The following is a 16,617-nucleotide window of genomic DNA, read 5'->3' as shown; positions in this document are numbered from 1 at the left end:
AACACCCTTTACAGGAAAACACATAAAAATGAGAGAGGATTTTGAACTTTGAAGAAGGGTCCAAAAGAAAAGTGAGTGAATGGTGAGTGCGGAAGGAAGGGGGGATGTGTTGGCGTTGGATTGTGGGGAAGAAAGTCAGAGACTGATATGACATTGGAAGTGAAATGAATGCTGAGGCAGACATGATGGTGACATTTCAGATTCTAAATGTCAGAAGTTTTCTGAAGACACAGAGCAGAAGCAGAATGCAGAACCGCCCAGAGGCAGCGGCAGCCGTATTACCTCCACACCCTACTGTTTTTCCCATGTCCTTTCCCAACTGAAGGAGAAAAAAGTTGTACCATTTTCCATTTTCTTTCTTTTGCCAGCTTGTAATCCTATCTCCTACATTCATTACCAACCCACTTGAAGATCCCTAGGAGTGGACATTCAATGATTATTATTTAATTCTTTCTTTCCCTCTCTCTCTCCCCATTCCTCAAACTAATTATACTATTTTGTTCTCAAATTGTACTTCATCTTCATCATCCAATTTCCTACCTAGTTCAAAAAGATTCACTATTTCTAAGGATATAGATAGATGGATTGTTGTTGAAATAAACATGGTCAAGACCATTACTTGCTTTCGTAAAAGATTGGAGGGTACGAATTCTCTTAACCTTGGTTGAACTCAAAAGAAAAGAAAAAGGAAAAAATAATAACATAGAGGGTGGTAATATTTTTTATTTTTTATTTTTTTTAAAGAAACCACATCATTCATTAAAAAAAGTACAACGCTCTAGTTCAGAGAAATGATGGGAGTGTCATAATTACCAAAGAAGATTGATTTTGAAGATACTAGAGTACCTTTAAACTTAATTGGTAAGTTTGAGTTCAACATATGGAACGGAGATTAATGACACCTTATATATATATTTTTATTTGAGTTCACAAGAACTACGAGAGTAAGTAATGTCTTGATCAATCAAAGGACTTTCAGTCAATATAGTTTCGGAAGGAATTGATTGAATCCGAAAAAGATTGTCTGTACCATTTAGTTAGTGGTCTTTTTTACCTTTACTTTTTATTATAACTTTTGTTAATTTGAGAAATATGTGAAAATGGATTCTTGTGGGTGTTTGAAACATTGGTGGTCCATCATCTACTTTTGTTTCAGAGTGGTGTGGTGGTTAATTATGGCCATAGCTGCATGCAGTCTATGCTATGGTTGGACTTGGACACAAAAAATCTTTCTTAGATAATTTGCTTTTTGTGTGTGAAAAGGAAACACCTTTGCCTCTTTTTCCTTTTCTCTTTTTCCATCTTATTTAATTTCCAAACTATGTAACATATTTTACCATCAGCTTACTTAAACAGTGACTTCTTTTGTTTTTTGGAAAAACTACTTCATTGACGTATGTGAGAAACATACACAAAAAAAGGAGGACTAAAAGAAAGCACTCCAATTTAGAGATATGGTGGTTGCATTATAATTTATGCTATAATAAAATATTACAGGAAGAGATCTCTACTTCACGCTTACGGAAAAAATCATTTCTTATCTGCTGACATTGAGGGTCGTTTAGTAATGTTTCCGTTTCTTATTTTTTGTTTCTTTTTTTTAATAAAGAAGAGTCGAATTTCATGATCACTCAACCTCATATATTCAAGAATGATAAAACAATATTTTTATTTATGTTTTGGAATATATTGGAAATGATAAGGAAACTCGTTTTCGTTGTTTTCACCATTTCTATACAATTTTGAGAGTGTTTCTAAAAAAAACAAGAAACACAAATAGTTGTCAAATACGTAGAAACAAGAAACATTAACAAACGAGCCTTAATAGTCCACACATCATTTCCTTAACCAAGCATTGCTTAAAATGTTCAATTAAATAAGTAAAGCATGTATAGAGAATATATACGATGAGGGAAAAAGAAACTATTAGGAAATTACTCTTTCCTAAGGTTAACCTAGGCTGAATTTGTTGCTTTAGAGATTAAATTGTTCTCATTTATTAACTTAAACCTGTTAACTTAAGTCAAAACGAGCTTAGCTCAACGATAATTGGCATCTACTTCCAATAAAGAGGTTGTGAGTTCGATCCCCCACCTCGACATGTTGTACTAAAAAAAATAACCCGTTAACTTAATGTACAGAAGCAAATAAGCAAGGATCTGATGCTGGCAAAGCACCAAGGAAAGTGCAGCAATATGCCACTTGTCTATGGATGCTCTAGTATACATAAAGTAACATGTTTAATCATATGCAAAAATGAAACCAATTGTCTTTCCACCCAAATATTGGAACACCACCATTTTTGCAATGTGCAGATGAATATGCTTTTAAATTATTAACTCAATGCATGAACACCCCCTCTTTCTTTTCTTTTCTTTTCTTTTTTTCGCTTTTTAATTATATATTCGAATGAAGAAATTGGATAAAATCGGTTGTAAAGATTATATACTCTTTTTTGAAAAATATCACTTTCATTCATGTATGTGAGAAAATAAATGTGCCACATAATAGAGCTTACGACATTGCTCCATAGAACATTTCTTTGATCTGTGGTACGAAGGATGAAGATAAGCTTCTAGCATATGTTAGCATATGTTCAATTTAGACCTTTCTATGACTATTCATACAACTACTTTCGAGTTTTTTTTTATCAATTACATTAAAATTTCTTAAACTACTATAATGATATATGTTTTACATGATCCAAAGCCTAATTATGTACTTTAACTTCATGATCCATTCAAGTGCTAAATTAGTATTTTAATGCCTGCCAAAAGCATCATTTCTGGTTGAAATTAACTTTATATATATTGAAAATTAGTAGAGGAAATGTTTATATAAAAAGAAAAAAGATGCAGAAGAAAAAAAAGAGAGCTTCAAGTCATATTTTGATAACAATATAATAGTGGAAAATAGTGCAATAATTAACCCAAAGATGGATATTATAATTGTCACTTGAATTAAACGACAAATTCAAGCCATGGCCTTTGTTTGAACTTCAAGAGGTGGAAGAAGAAGAAGAAGCAGTTGAAAAGTCACAGAACTAAGAGGTGGGAAAAAGGCAGCAACTTTCGTTCATCATCCAATTCATTTGTTTAATAGTGCAGCCCTTGACAAACCCTAACAAGAAAGATTAATTAAACAACAAAATATAATTAATTAAGAGTCTGAATAATTAATATAAAGTATATACTTACATCATCTAGCTTCACTTGATTATTGTTGGTTTCCAACATTAGGCCAAAGTGAATACGAGGGAAGTGTGCCCACTAAATCAAAAAGTTGCAAAATTTATCAACAAAATTAATTAATTAAATTCATATGATCTAGATTATGAACTAATTAATTTGAGCTTACGTTTTTGGCAGCTGTACTGAAAGCTTCCCTATGGCTAATCTCAGGATTATTTGCCTTGATCCTTTGGATTTCCTCTCTGAAACAACATACAAACATGAATGAAATTCAAATGTTAAGAGAAATTAAAGCAGTTTGTGAAGGCTTTGATTACTCACTTTATGAACTGATTATATGCAGAAGGTACTCTCTGCCTCTTCTCGGGAGCTGAAAAAAGACAACAACAGCTCATGAAATTTCTTCTTTTTTTGCTTTTCTTTAAAAGATTTTGAAGATTTTATCAGAGCAAAGTGAAAAAAAAAAAAAGAAGAAAAGGAAAGTGAAACAATACTGACGTCGGTTCACAACTCTCTCCTCTGCTGGAATTGTGGTGGGAGCTCGAATTTCCATCTTATTGTTGTTACATTTGGAGGAGGAACCAAAATCACCTTGAAAATCTGGTCCGCTACAACTGTACAGATTGTAGTTTGGAACCTGCCAAATATTTTATCGTCAAAATTTTACCTTATAACACTGATCATAACAATTTCGTTTTTAAAAAATTGTGCTCGTTTTCTTAGGTTAATTAGGATCTCACGTTGAAAAAATTAAGAGACCTAACGAAGTTTATAAGATATATAAACTTCACATAAGTAGAAGTAACATTTATAAGCTTAATTTTTTTTATGTACAATATGCGAGAACTTACAACCTCTTGATTGGAAATATATATCAATTATCGTTGAATTATACTAGTTTTAGTTTATAAACTTAATTTTAGAGTTTGAAAATACTTTTAAGAAAACAAAGAAATACACCAAGTAAAAGTGGTATTCACAAACTTAATTTACCCAAACGGGTCCAAATAGTTTCAAACATGGTGTTAGAGTTTCTTCTATCTCTTCGAGTTCTTAATAACACACATCAGAGTTTATTTGAGCTAAAAGAAGAATAATGTAAGATTATTTTCATTAATGTGGTGGCTGTGACATGTCTTGCCATGACAAGTATTATAAGGAAGAAAAGGGGAGAGGGGAAAGAGTTTTTGAAATGATGTTTCATAAGTTAACTCAAAAGGAAATATACCAGTATTGAAATGACTGAATCAGTTAGAAAATAAAGCATATAATACCTAGATTGGCAGTTCCATCTCAAAATAAGTCAAAACCAGACTTTCAAGATCTAAAAAAAAAAAAAAGGTTTTTTTTTCCTCTTTTTTTTTTCTCTCTTTGCTGGAACAGTAAATGACAAAACCTACCTAGCTCTAGCTCTCTCCCCCCAGAAAAAATAAAGCAATAATAAAACTAAAAGCCCAAAAAACCTTAAAAGCAAAACAAAATTTACCCACCTTAATATTCTATAAATGATTAAATTTATCCCGAACTAAAAAGAGATAACACTTCTCAAGGAGAAAAAAGATGACTAGGGCATGGATTAGGGCTATTTATGGCGGCTGGAATGGATACCTATAGGCTACAGCTAGCCAGCAAAGCTAGGGTATTTTTTTTCAGTGCTTTGAAATTCTCAAATCTATTTGAAGATTACAGATTCTGGGTCATCGATTTTCTCAAAAAAGATGCAAAATTTAGCCCTAACCCTAAGAAAAAGAGAGAGAGAGAACTCCCTAAGAATTAGAGGGGGAAGAGAGATTTTAGGGTTACCTGAACATCTTGCCAGGAAAGTGACTGAAACGCGGCAGCCATATTCACGGACCACAAATTGGTGCAGTGCCCACATCGGACTGTCACAATATCAAACAAGCTACTGCATGGAACACTCACCTGTTCGTCATCGTCATCATCCATGAATTAATTATTACTCAATTCAAAAATTAAAACTGATAGATTACGATACATTTAACTCAGTTTATTTCGGGTGAAAATAATGTAATGCTGAAAACCTAGAAGAATGAATGTGTATGTAGGGGGTTTTGTATGGTTATTGAAGTTTTTTTTTTGGGTAAAGAAATTGGCGTTTTTTTTTGGGTATGAAGTGAGATCTTCAATATAATTGAGCCAAATCAACTGGGTTTTGAGGGGTGTGATAGGGGCAGTGCCAAGAAAGAAAAAAAAAAGGCTTGGTTTTTGGTGCAGCAGGTTTGAGGAAACCAAAGGAGGAGTTGTCTTCATCATAATGCTTGTTTTTCCAACATTGAAACTCCAACCCCAAATCCCAAATTTTCCCAAATTTCAATTTGTCAAACAAAAAAACACAAATTTCTCTCTCTCTCTCATCATCAATGGCTTGAAGAGGCATTTTCAGGTGTGTGTGTGTGACTTTATTCCTTGACTACACAAGATCAAGAACAACCCCAAAAGAAAATAAAGAAAGTCCAAACGATGGAGACCTCTGAGTACTGAATCCAAAACCAAAAAAACCAAATTACAAACATCAGCAAAAGAAAATTGTTAGATTGCAAAAGAGATCTAGCTAATTACCGCAAGAACAATATTGCAAAAGTTGCAAGGGATGTAGCAGAGTTGTTCAGGTGCAATATCTATGCAGCTTGCCATATCTGATCTCTCAGCCAATCAAATTACCAAGAAACAGCAACAAGATGAAGAGCAAAAGAAAAGAAAAGAAAGTGGAGAAGGGTGTTTGTTGTTGCTGCTATATATTTTCCCTTTTGCAGGAACCCAAAATGAGAAAGTTAAAGAAGAAGATGGAGGGATAAATATAGAGGGAGGCTTTTAATTCCTCCAATTTCCCTTTCCTTTCCTTTATCCTTGCTTCTATTGGATTATTGTGTATCACCACACAGTAAAATAATTCTTCCACACCTCTCTAATCTATATATATAAACACCATAGAAATATTTATATATATATATATTCAAGGCCCTCAAAGTAAGAGAAAGACAGAGGTAATTAGATATTAGTGAGTGAATGAGATGTAATTTTAAACACAAAAAAAAAAAAAAAAAGAAAGAAAGAAAGAAAGAAAGAAAAAAGGAAGTGGCCACTGAAGGCCTGCTGATCAGGAAATAATGGGACCAAGAAAGAGAGAGGGAAAAAGAGAGGATGTGGGTATGGATTAAGCAATCTAATGGAGCAATTAAAAAAGAAGAAGAAGAAATTAACCCCATTAATCCCAAACTATGTTTATTAATTATTCCCAAACTGTTTTACTGTTTAATTAAATGTAACACCAAGTTCATCATCCAAACCCCATTAATTTAATTTCCCAATTTTCTCAAATTAGTTGCCAGAGTGGACTGTGGATGATTTCTTTATTTAAGATAATAGAATTTGGTTTTAATAATTTACAGTGCATTTGTATTGTCATGATGGGGTTTCAGAAATTGATTCAATTTTTTCATAGCTATCACATTGAAATCATTTCACTCAAAAATATATGAGAAACATATCAGAAACGGAGGCTATGAGAAAGACATTCCAATTTGATATATCGTAGTTAAAAAAAGAGGAGGTTTAGAGGACCAAGATGGGACTAAGCTGAAAAGCATAATTCGGTTAGTTATTCTCATATGGTTGAACAAAAAAAGAAAGTATTACATTATTAGATGATTTGGAAAATGGGTGAGTTAGTTGTAATCTTTTTGGGGAAAAAAATGTTATATAAAAACTTAATAACAAGCACATCAAGTTAATTATAGAATTTCATCTGTTCTTTTGGAGGAATAATCTTGAATATGAATTAAGTAATTAAAGGTACAAATTATGTTATCAAATCTTGATTATTATGAATAGTTTTAAAATTTTAAAAATTTCACAATTGAACCGCGGGAGTGAGGGGCCAACAAATTAAATTAAGACAGAAAAAGCAAAATCATTAAATTTCATGTTTTTGCTATGCTAATCGAACACATTTATAAAGTTGGGAAATGGATTGACAACAAGCTTCCATGGTTGAAAGATTAAGAAATTGGATGCGTCGTAGAGAATAATATTGCTGACTTAAAATGGAGCCAATGTCGGTTGAAACTCAAAATTCTTCGCATGTTTCAATTGCCAACTGCATTGTCATTTTAAAGACATGTTTGGGAGTGATTTTGGCATGGTTAGAATTATTTTTATACTCCAATCAAAATCCCTTCAATTTTAAAAAATAGAATGTTACTCATCAATCCCTCAAATGGTGATTCTCCAAATTAATTTTTACCAAAAGATTAATATAAAATTAGTTTTTAAAATCGTTATGTTTTTTTTTTTTATTTTCAAAATTTTCTTTCTATTCTTCTTATTTTTACTTTAAATTTTGAGAAATTTTTTTCTCTCTTTTCTAAAAATTTTTCACTCTCTAACTTTATTTATCTTTAGTTTTTTTAATTCTTCCTAATTTTTTTCTCTAAAATTTTTTAATCTCTGTTCGCATTTCTTTTTCTAAAGTTTTTGTCTCTTCACTTTCTAAGATTTTTCTCTCTAAAAATTTTGTCAAATTTGTATCTTTAAAATTTAAATATTAATCATTCAAAATCATTTTTAATTATATAAAAATCACTTGGAAAAGTGTATAACCAAACATTAAAATAATTATATAAAAATCACTTTCATAAAATCATCATTAAATCCCTTGTGCTAAAGTCACTCGTTCTAAAATCGTTCTTAAACATGCTAAGTAATTATGCGTGGATTTTATTGTGATAGTATGACAAATTAAGCAATATATAAAACTATCCATTTTTAAATGGTAATGTATCTCTCCATATGTCTCTATGATTATATTATATGATTTTTTAGATTAAAATACTATTTTGGTCTTTATTATTTTTAAAGTGATACCAAGTCCATTTTAGTTAAGAGGTATGTTGTTTTAACGTTTGGTGCTTCTCATATTTGGAGAGAATGTAATTCTGGATACGTGAGTTGCTTCTCGTCCCACCACGGTTATTTATATAGTGATGTTTATGCTTGTGCTATAACTTGGTAGGATAGCGTTTGTTTTAGCTCCTAACCATTAATGGGGGTTACTTGAGATTTATTTTTATAAATAAGTTGTTATGTTTGTCTTGTTTATGAGGTATGAGGTGTTTCTTTTGTTCCTTGATCTCAGACCGTGATATCCTCAACTTGTTGGAAAAGAAGGAAAAAAAAACTCAACCATTTGTTGGAAATTCGATATGGAAAAAACATAAAAAGAGAGGAAAATGAAAAGGGAATACATCCACAAGCAATTAAAACTGGGTTGGACTTCATTGAAGAGGACAAACAAAAGTATTTGTCCAAACAAAAGAATTACAAATTAAGAGATATATCTTCTTCTTCGCATCTTTTGTAAAAAGAGAGAATGGGAACGTAAAGCCTGTGGCCAATTTTTGGTGGGGCCCACTACATTCTAACAAATATAATGTCTCCTGCAATCAATACTAATTTACTGTCCACATCTAATCTTTTAATTCCTCTTCTCCATATTTCTTCATCTTAGATTTCTTTTTCTTACAAAATCTTCCCAAATGCATAATAATTAACATGGTTTTTCTGCCATCAAATTGATAAATTCTACCATTTTCTTTATCAAAGAAATATCTAAAATTCAATTATCACGTGATGCAAACGCATAGGAAATTTAAAAAAATGGAAAAGTAAAAGTGCACACAGCTTATCTCGTTGGAAAGTTGGTTCGCAAAACAAATCTTCCATTTTTAGGGTTTTGGTTTTCTACGCTATAACCTTATGAGAACGAGAACGTGAGAATTACATATAGAGTGGGGACCAATATAGCTCCTTTAAATAGCTTACCACCAACTAAACATTAAAGTTGTCTACATATATATCATCAAATAATATATTTGAATATATATTTTTAGAAAATTGCATAATAAATAAGCAGGAGTTTTTCTCTCTTTTTTCTTTTCCCTTTTTATTGAATACAAAACAAATGTGGGGTGGGGATTTCATCATCAACTTTCAAGAAATAATTAGTTACTTTAACTGCTAAGCACCCATCTTCAAATAAGAAGGGTATATTTAAACGTGCGAAAAGACATTAACCTAATTAACCAATTGAGTATGCCCATAACATAGCTCAATTGGTTAAAACAATAGACATTAATATTTAATAATGGATACCTATTTGAAGAGATTTTCTTTTTAGTTCAATATATAATTACGGCCCGTGGGATGTGGATAAGGTAATCAAACCAATCAATTTTTTAGATGATAATAGATATCGTATCCACTTAATTATATTCGGATTGGGCTATAAACAAACTTTAGATCGTCAATCCTTGTTAGCACAAACACAATTAATATTTACATGGGTGACCTCACACGTGATGTTGTTACAACAATTGTATTAGTTAAGTTGTGGAACATGAAAAGGTTAGATTAGGGTTTTGCATAGTTAAATTAATCATTAATGTTGGATTTTCTTCCCATATGGGAAAATCCATGTTATGTGCTGTGCATTCATGTGCTCCATGTCTATTCTTGGATAAGAATTTTTAGGACATTAATTAGCCAGCGAACCATCTCTAGCCTCTTCCCTATTTCTCTGTTTAAAGCCACGTTCATATCCAATTTCACTTTCTAAACCCTTTGCAACAATGTAGATCTCATATATAGTCTCTTTAAACGTATATTTAGAAGTGATTTTGGCATAACAATTTTTTTTTTCGGTTTCTAAAATCACTAGTTACATCACTATTTTAAATGGAATTTATTTTGACAACGTCAAAATCACTTTTGAACACACCGTAATATTTTACGGTGATATATAAATAATTTTAAAAAGGAACAATGTTCTTTGAAGGATGGTGCAATGTCAAGTACTTGACACTTTGTAATACAATACGACACAACATCTATGATGAGAAATAAAAAAATAAAAAAGAAAAAAGAAAAAAACGATCACACTCTCGCAAATAAGGGATTAGGCCATTGTACTTTAAAAAATATTCTTAGCAAGTTCTTCCCATAAATTCCGCTGATATATTTTTTTAATGCATCCCATGATATATTTTCTCATGTTTGTGAATAATAATAATAATAATAATAATTGTTACATCTCGTTGAAATCAACTTGACCTAACAAGAACACCTGTCAAACATGCTTAGAGACTTTTCTAAGAGTGTTTTTTCTAGGGGAAAAACGGTTTAATAATAAACAATTTTGTGTGATTTTGGTTTAAATATTGTTGATACATGATTCTATTGAGCTACTAAGTCGGTTAGTACGAGTTGACGAGGTGCAACCTTAAGTAAAATAGGACTTGCAAAAAGAAACAAATACTCTAATGCTCAAATCAGTAGGACACGAGTTTAAATAGGTCGTTCTCGAAGCAGAATTATTATTGCATACCTCAATAGAGTGGCAGAGTGTCCCTTTTATATATAATGGGGGAGGGACAAGACCGTTAGAGCCACTCCAACCAGCGGTTACGAACTTTGAGGCCCAAAGTCAATTATCAGGATTGAGGTTGAAGTCTTTAGGTCGGTCGAAGAGAATTTGCTGGTTTAATCTCTGATTGGCTTTATAGTCTTCAACTCGAGCTCAAGAGTAGGTCGGTCTTCTCCATTGAATTAGTTGGACAACTCTTACAATAATGAGCTGAGTTAGATCCAGGTATCATGTTGGTATTTTTTCCTTAAAGCAAATATTATTCCAAATATATTTTTGATTTAATTAAAAGTTCATTTTGAGTAATTAGAGCTGAAAAGGGATCGTTAGTGAGAGAAAGTGGAGGTAAAAGTAGCCTGTTAATGAGCAAAAGATTGTCAAAAATTAAAGAAAAAGTGTTAAGTCAACGTATTTGGATTAATCAATAAATTATTTCTTTGAGAAGTAATTCAAGTGTTTTCTCAATTTTTTTTTTCAAAAGTATTCGAACAAAAATACCTATGTATGAAATGCTTTTGAAATCACTTAAGTACTTGTAAGGACTAAAAAATATGTTTTAACCTGTAATTTTTGTCATGTCAAGACAATGAACGCAACTCAACAGTAATTAGTATATATCTTCCAACTAATGAGTTGTGAGTTTGATCCTCGCCCCCACATATTGTACTAAAAAAAACATTATCATAACTATACACTTGTTAAATTAAAATAATTACCCGACGCATAAAAAGGGTAATATTTTTATGTATATTTTTATCGGATATATATCATATATAGCCCTAGGCACTTAATTTATGAATTATTAATTCATTTGGCAATGGTGTTACAAAGAGTTAAAAAAAAGGACCAAAAAAGGTTGGATTCAATAAATTAAAAATTAGGGTGAATTTGATTACTTTTTAAATAGATATTTTTCTTATTTTTCTTAAAACACTTTTTAAAAGTGATTTTAATTAGTTTAATTGTACTAATATCTAGAAGGGATTCTACTGATATCAAATTACCATAAAATTATTCTCTAGTGATTTCCACTCAATCACTTTTTATATAACCAACTTTAAAATGGTTATTTAAAAAATATTATAAACCAATTTGATTATTTCAAAAATGATTTTTATCCACTATGACACTTCCTAACAAACAACGCAACAAATATTCGTCAAAAAGAATATAACTTACCGGTAATTGGTATATATCTTCAATCAAGATGTTATAAGTTTGAATCCCCTCTCCAACGTGTTGTACTAAAAACTTTTGGCTAAACCACCATAAATCTCATATCTTTTGTAATTATAATATTTTTATAATTTCACTTTATTGAAGCGCTTTCACTTAGCCTCCTTCTATATTTCTCATACGTGCCTTCTTATTATTACTAAAACGGTTCTTCTTTCCAAAAAAGAAAAAAAAAATTATCAAACATTCTAGATTATATATATATATATATTTATATCCGTGAGTATTCGAGTCATCTTACGCACATGTCGACTAATCACACAATCACGAGAGGTAGCTGTCTGATCCTACAACATTTGGTGTTGTGAATCACATTAGAATTAATTTTTAATTGATAGATGGGTATCAATGGAGTTCGAACATATTTCCTCTCAATTTATCCGAGTCTCTAGATTATTAATACAACGGTTATATAATCCTCCAAAATCTTGAGAAGTTAATCCGTTTTTTAAAAAATAGAAAGGTGCCTAACAATATGTTAAATACAATGGACAAGTACCAGGAAATTTGATATTGCTTATCCCTCTCATGTCACATTCTTCTCTGATTGAGCCTCCCCCATTTCTTTAAATTTTCTTCCTTAATGTGTGCTTCCCCTCTATCATATGCACGTGCATATGTGTGCAAATATTGAGAACCATGTGTCTAAGTTCATAGCATTATTTGTGCACTTTCATATTTGTCAAAAAAAGCCACCCCATATCCTCCATAAACACAGCCGTAATTTGGATCAACATCCCACTCCTTTTATATTATAATTATTATTCACTTCAATTTCGATTTAAAACATCAATATCATATATGTTTTAGTCGGTTATTTTTTCAATTTTTCTTTTCTGAAAAGGATACCAATCCTTTCTTATTAAAGAGTATGGGATCAACATATAAAGCGGAGGTTCAATAAGAACACTAAAAAAAACACTTCAGTGAGATATCGTATTTACAAAAAATTTGGGATTTAGAAGACCAATTTGGATCGGATTGTTGCTCTCCAGCTAAATATGTCAAAGAATCGAGTCTACGACGTTGTACCAAAGAATGAAACCACTATACTTGATTATTTTTTCAATACTAAAAGTTGGATTTAATCTCATTTCTCAAATATATATATTTTTTATTAGTAGATGTGGTGGGATATATTCTAAGGGGAGCATTATAACGTAAATTTTAAAAAGTAATTAAGTTTCATCTGCCAACTTTTTAGAAATCTAAAGGAAAAAGTTAGAAACTTTCCCATTTGTGTCAACTCAATTAACTAAGTTGTATAAACATCCACGTACGAACCAAAAAAAATTATATAATTGAAATATGTTAGATCATACATTACTAAATCAAAACTTTTAAAACAATACATAGAAAAATACACAATTATTACGTGTACAACATAAGATAACAGTCAGAAACGTCACAAAGATCAATGCTTTTAGTTCAATCCTTTACAATATCTAGAACGAGCGAAGCAAACCAACTTTGAGAAAAATACTAGAACCAGCGCCTCCGCTCTCCCATATATAACCTCCTCCTTGACGTGTTTCTCACATGCTATATCATCGAACACAATAATCTTTATACTCAAAAGTTGTAAGTGATATTTTGTGGAGAGAAGAAGTTTGGAGGAAAACGGTGGCCACTTTTTGAAGTAGGGCTAATGAGAAAGCCTGTTTGGTGGAATTTTGGCTTGTAGACCTTATAGTTCATAGCCTTACTTTTTACATGCTTTAATTTACTTTAATTTCTTGTGTGATTTTCGATGAAGAAAATCCCTCTCTTTCTCTCTGAAACCAAAAAGATAAAAGAGTTTTAACCAAATAAGAAGAAGCAGGCAGCCGAGTGCCTAGCAGTAGGAAATGGGGAAACTGAAAGCACAGAGAGAGGAAGAAAACAAAATCCCAAGTTTCAATGACCAAAAAAAACCAGAGTACTTGGAAGAATCCCCTTAACGTCAAACTTTTAAGTTTGTAATTGTCTTTTTCTTCCCCTCGTTAAATTCTTCGACTAAAATTCAATTCCAATGCCCCAATATATCCCCATATATACTCTTTTATCTTATTAGCTACTCCTGATCACGTAGCCCACATAAAAGTACAGCAGCTTTTGGATCATTTGTATAATATAGTTTCTCATGTTAATCAAATAACGATTAAAACATTATTATATATTTATATATAGAATATACAGTCACAGACTCACAGACCCCCATCTTATATTAACATTTTAAACCTGCAAAATATGGGCTGAAAGGTGGGGAATTACTTAAAATTGAATGATTTCTAGTACTCTCTTGGCTCCTAGCATCTACTTCGAATATCCATACTATAAACTTTTGTAATTATTCATGTCGTTGTAAACCTATATTATTCTATTTAAGAGTGCGACCAAAATGCTAAACAAGGGAAAGATCGTGGATATATAAATGAGGGACAACATTTGTACGAAGCTTTTTGGAGGAAACAAAATGAAAAAATCTCTTGATTGTATTTAGCTTAGGTATTCATTTTTATATTATTATTAATTTACTAATTTGTTTTTTCTTTCTAACCGCATTTTCAAATTTATCAAATGGACATTTTCGTGGTTGAAAAGAATAGTCACAAGAGGTTTTTCAAACCAGAAGATAGACTTTTCTTTTTCTTTTCCCTTTTTATTTATTTCTAATTTCGAATTTTCTTTATTTTTATTTAGAGGGTACGTAAGAAATTTCGTAAACAGATCTTTTTATATTTTGATATCTCGTCATTTTAAAGTTGAAATCATCATTTGTTTTTTCCTTTCTACTCACTCAAATCTCTTCTGTCGTCTCATCAAGTTTATTCGAATCCACATTTTCTTCCAGAAAAAAGGGGAGGAGAAGTATCTTCTTCGATGGATTCCTCTCTTTTGTGAATGTTATGTTCGAAATAGACAATATCATACCATGCCACTGTAGAAATGTAAAGGGTTCATTATCTCTAACAATTCTTATAAATATAACTAAACTGACAATGAATAAGAGTAATATTTACCAAAATTTTCCAAACCAACAAGGAATATGTTTTTGAGATGAGTTCAAACCTACTCCTTCATAATATAAATCTAAATTTCTTAAACTAGTTCTTTAAAGTGTGTTTGGTAGTGATTTTTATTATTGACAAAATGAGACCAAAATCGTTCTTGTTTCCATTGATTTTAAGAAGTTTAAAATTACTTTAAATTAATTAAGGTACCGTTAATTTTAAAAAATCAATTATACTTCAATCTTTTCATTTTCTTACCTTTAGATTTCTTAAACCCTCTCCTAGTTAGAACTCTAAGCATAATATTCTTAGGTTTAAGCTATTGAGGTAGATGCGAGGCATTGAGGGCATTATTAAAGGCACCATCTTTCTTTCTCATAGCCCACAAAACCAGCTTTTTTTTCTTCTTTTATAAATTTTATTTACCCCATAATTCCCAAACCCAAAGCCAGGCCACCCCATGACATTCTCGCATCTTCAAGGAATAACTGTTGGAAATCAACATCATTTCCCTTCATCTCTCTCTCTCTTCTGTCATTTCCTCTCTCTCTCCTCTGTCCAAAAATTTAGAGGCTTCGTACCATCATATATTATATATATCTGTAAACAAATTTAATTTAACTTTAATTTCTCTTTTACAAATCTCTGAGGCCTACAATATAGTAGCTGTCTCTATCCAATGCCAAAGTGTACGGTTGCAAAGCATCTACAACTGGCTTCCCTTTGCCACACACTCTCTCAAACTCGAATCAAAATTTTTTCTACATAGATCTTTTGATCGAAGATATATTGAATGTTATATGTAATGTAAATTACCAAAAGTGAGTAAGGATTTTGACCATACATATAATCCAAAGGTTGATGTCTCAAAGAGCTGGTTTTTGAGAGCTTATGGAATTACTTCAACAATACGTCGAGTTTGAGCACTATCATCACAAAATAAAAGGGGAAAAAATAAAAAGAAAAACTTTTATCATATAGAATTCAGTTGCTTCCCAAACGCAACCTGATCCTTTAGAGAAGCCACAACACCCCAAATCGCCAAATCACCAAATCAAACCAAACCTAAAGATGGCTGTGCCAATTCACCAAAGTGTCGAACTTTGCTTTCTTTCATCATAAGTTCAATAATTTCATCCCTACTCTAAACTTATCATAGCCTTCCATGTGAGAGTAGACCTAACGTTTTCTTTTTCACTTGCGTCGAGCCTTTTAATATCTGTTAGAATTTGTCGTTGATGGGTTTTTAGGATCTCTTTGTTTGTCGCGTCGTCACGGATAAATCGTGTGTGGTACTGTTGTATGAGACAAGACGATATTAAGATGAGATGTGCTTTGATCCTATCAAGTTGATGTTTATGGACATGTCGATATGTCTCAACAGATATCAATATCACCAAATAATTTTGAAAAACTAGGAAGGTATAATAATAAAAATTATTTGAATTAACATTTTGCAGTATAAAGATAAATGAGTCAGTATATTTATCTTATGGAAATATTGATTAACCTTCCACATTAATGTCAAACTTTTCGTTATATATGGAATATTGATATATCGATGAATATTTTACTCTGGTCTCCCTGACGAAAATCTCTTAACAAAAATCATGGGTATATGTATGTGTGTATATATCATCTGATTAATTATGTGTTTATGGAGCACATTGCAAATGTAAAGTTCTTGATTGGGTGGTGGGTGATGTTTTATAAGGTCATTAGCCCCAAGCTCCAAATATATGCAAGGAGTAACTTT

At 31.4% G+C, this 16,617-nt stretch overlaps 1 protein-coding gene across 1 annotated transcript; it reads right to left on the bottom strand.

Moving 5' to 3' along the window:
* Positions 1 to 2,870: 2,870 nt before the first annotated feature.
* Positions 2,871 to 6,142, bottom strand: LOC111014425 (axial regulator YABBY 5). The gene is made up of 7 exons (XM_022289148.2): positions 5,772 to 6,142; positions 4,995 to 5,114; positions 3,690 to 3,828; positions 3,513 to 3,561; positions 3,358 to 3,433; positions 3,198 to 3,269; positions 2,871 to 3,120 (listed from the first exon to the last, which is right to left on the bottom strand). Exons 1-7 carry the CDS (start codon positions 5,844 to 5,846, stop codon positions 3,088 to 3,090), a joined length of 564 nt encoding a protein of 187 aa, XP_022144840.1. The 5' UTR covers positions 5,847 to 6,142; the 3' UTR covers positions 2,871 to 3,087.
* Positions 6,143 to 16,617: the final 10,475 nt, after the last annotated feature.

The sequence above is a fragment of the Momordica charantia genome (genome assembly GCF_013281855.1).
Source record: "Momordica charantia cultivar OHB3-1 chromosome 6 unlocalized genomic scaffold, Mcharantia_2.0 BLBB01000006.1, whole genome shotgun sequence".
In the NCBI taxonomy this organism is placed as follows: Eukaryota; Viridiplantae; Streptophyta; class Magnoliopsida; order Cucurbitales; family Cucurbitaceae; genus Momordica; species Momordica charantia.
The sequence above is the reverse complement of the archived record's forward strand: the minus strand, read 5'-3'. Positions and strand labels throughout refer to the sequence as shown.